This window comes from Opisthorchis viverrini (assembly GCF_000715545.1).
Source record: "Opisthorchis viverrini unplaced genomic scaffold opera_v5_39, whole genome shotgun sequence".
NCBI lineage: Eukaryota > Metazoa > Platyhelminthes > Trematoda > Opisthorchiida > Opisthorchiidae > Opisthorchis > Opisthorchis viverrini.
The window spans coordinates 1,512,250-1,515,282 of NW_008751696.1; the positions used below are offsets into that span (position 1 = coordinate 1,512,250).

Sequence of the window (3,033 nt, forward strand, 5' to 3'; positions counted from 1 at the left end):
GACAGAACACCGAAAGTTCAGGTATTTTGTTCTACATTGAGAATTTCGCCCGCGGATAAACCAAAAATTAGTACCACACAGGGGATCCAACTGGATCTCAGCTGAATCTCTCGTTCCTGATATTCGTCAACTGACGTGATGCCACATGTTTCATGCATTTCCTGAATCCAATTCAATCGGGTTCAAGCGGAACATGAAGTTGGTGGAAACGTGGGACCTGCGCCTACCTGATGGACCATGAGGAAGATGAAACAACTCACGGGGATTGGAATACGTTTCAGCAAACTTATGAATTTTACGTCCAGTCGAGACAATGTGTTAAACCATTTAATTGCACAGTACTTGTTTGGGAGCAGTAAATATATCCTAATATACGGTCTGATTGCCTAATTAACGAGGTGTTCATCTGAGTCCTTAGTTAACAGTACGGAAGCTTACGAAAAGCTGTTTTACTCTGTAGAAACCCAAGTAATCGGTTTTCAGCAGAGGTGCCTAGATTTCGAAGGCCCCAAAATCGCACCGGAGGATTGCAAATAGGACCAAACGTAAGGCGCCAGTTGCTTGAGAACTATGTAAAGTTTAAATGCTGAGTGAAGGTATCTCGATTCAGGATTTGGCGCCCAGTTGAATCGTGCGTTATTTCTATCTAAATAAACAGTTTTTGTATGAGGCTCACAAGTTAAAAATCTATTGCCGTTATATCTGAGTGCTGTCCCCAATCCCCTGCAGCCGAAGTTGAATCGTATTTCTATCTAAATAAACAGTTTTGTATGAGGCTCACAAGTTAAAAATCTATTGCCGTTATATCTGAGTGCTGTCCCCAACCCAATGCAGCCGAACAGGTCAGACTACTGAGTCAGAGGCTAGGGTCAGGGACCCGAACAAAACCCTACGTTCTCACGCTGTCTCGTGGGTCAGACTTTTGAGTCAGAGGCTAGGGCCAGGGTCACCGAACAAAACCCTACGTCCTCCCACTGCCTTGTGGGTCAGACTTTTGAGCTAAAGGCTCAAGGTGGGGTACCTCGGCCTGGGCAACCGGGAAGTATCATTTGCCCGCGCAGTTCAGCGTCCACCGATGTCCCTTCCCAACCCCTTCCCACTGCACAAGCAAACGTCACTGGGCCATTTGACTGTCAGCCATCTGACCGAAGGGCCTTAGGCTCTCCGCTGCCCACAAACATTAAACAAAATAACACCTTTCTAAATCCACGAGATCTTTTCCACATAGAAGCTTTCAACGTCCGTACTCTATGTCAAATTGGCAAACAGGCAATGCTTGCTGAAACCTTGTACTCCCTTAAAATCGATGTATGCTGTGTCTCCGAAACACGCATACAAGACCCGAGCGTGGTTCTGCATCTCAGAACGCCAAGGATGAACTCAGCTCTTTCACATTTCTCCCTCCGTGTGTCTGGTGACCCAGAAGCGATGACTCGTGGAATATATGGCGTGGGAGTTGCACTCAGCCCCAGAGCTGAACGCGCTTTGCTGGATTGGATCCCAGTGAACAGTCGTCTCTGCGCCGTCCGGTTATCCAGTTCAATCAAGCTCAATGCCTCGCGGCATAAAAAGCGGTGCCTGTTTGTCGTGTCGGCTTATGCCCCGACGGACTGCAGTTCTGATGCGGAGAAGGATACTTTCTATCGAGAGCTATCCAGGCTCATTCGTCAGGCAAAAAGCACTGACATTGTGATCCTTGCAGGCGATTTGAATGCTCAAGTAGGTCGTCTGAGCTCCTTGGAATCACATTTGGGTGGTCGATTCGGAGTCGATGCTCGCCGAACAGACAACGGGGATCGCCTCCTTCAGTTGTGTGCTGATCACGAACTGTTTCTGGCAAGTACGAACTTTCAACATAAACGTTCGCACCGCGTAACCTGGCGGCCGCCAACTACAAATCAACCGTGGACCCAGTTGGACCACGTGGCCATCAGTCACCGGTGGAGAGCCACAATTCAAGACTGCCGTTCCTTCTGGGGCACACCACTTGATTCCGATCACGCCATGGTGCGCGCACGCCTGACAGTTCGTTTCCCTTCAGGCCCTCGCAAGTCGGCAAGAAACGTGCCAATCCACTATCTTCGAAGAACTGCCATAGCTCAACAGTATCGATCTGAGCTAGCCCAACAACTCTCCACAGTAAAACAATACTGTGGTGGCAGTGAACATGTGGACGAAGCGTGGCAAAATGTGAAAGGAGCCATGCTAGCGGCGTTCAGTGCTGCCTGCCCGACTTCTCCAATTCGACCACGGGACCACTGGATGTCGTCGAGGTCGTTATCCATGATTGATGCCAGGAAAGCCATACCAGCAGGCAACGAGTACGACGGCGCACGCAAATCCCTCAAACGCCAAATAGTGAAGAGTCTAAGGAAAGACCGAGAGCTCTGGTGGACATCGAAAGCTCGGGAGATGGAGAAGGCTTTTGCTACGGGAAACAGCCGTGCCCTTTATCAACTGATACGATCGACTGGCCCTAGGAAAGCAACGGTCAGCGAAACGATAAGTGAAAAAGATGGCTCATTAATTCACTCGCAAAAACGTCGACTGGAGAGATGGGCCGAACACTTCGAAGAGCAGTTCAGCTGGCCTCCTGCAACACAGCCGGTGGAGATAGTGCATACGGGCGAATGGAATGTAAACCTTGATCGCCCTTCGGAAGAAGAAATAAGGTACGAAGTAGCCGCACTGAAACGTGAGAAGGCACCAGGACCGGACGGTCTGTATCCAGCCCTCTTCAAAGAAGGCGGGAAATCCCTGGTGACCCACCTGACAAAGCTTATTGGTGCTATATGGGACGAAGAGTAAAGGTCTGCAGAATGGCGCATGTCGACGGTTATCTCCATCTTCTAAAAGGGCACGCGGACGCTATGTGAAAACCGCCGTGGTATCAGCCTGTTAGCTGTGGCATCGAAGGTGCTCTCTGGCCTTGTCCTTCGAAGGTTGGCTGAACACAGGGAGAGGCAGATCCGTGAAAACCAAGCTGGGTTCCGTCCTGCAAGAGGTTGCATCGATCATATCTTCACCCTCCGA

General features: G+C 49.9%; 1 protein-coding gene across 1 annotated transcript in view; it reads left to right on the forward strand.

Annotated features, from left to right (window-relative positions):
- Nucleotides 1-873: 873 nt before the first annotated feature.
- T265_13143 (hypothetical protein) overlaps nucleotides 874-3,033 on the forward strand; it is a gene marked incomplete at both ends in the record, with an annotated part of 101,059 nt that continues 98,899 nt past the window's right edge. Inside the window, one exon of the mRNA XM_009167394.1 lies at nucleotides 874-2,723. Within this exon, the coding sequence (XP_009165658.1) occupies nucleotides 874-2,723 (1,850 nt within the window). The remainder of the gene's footprint in view (nucleotides 2,724-3,033) is intronic.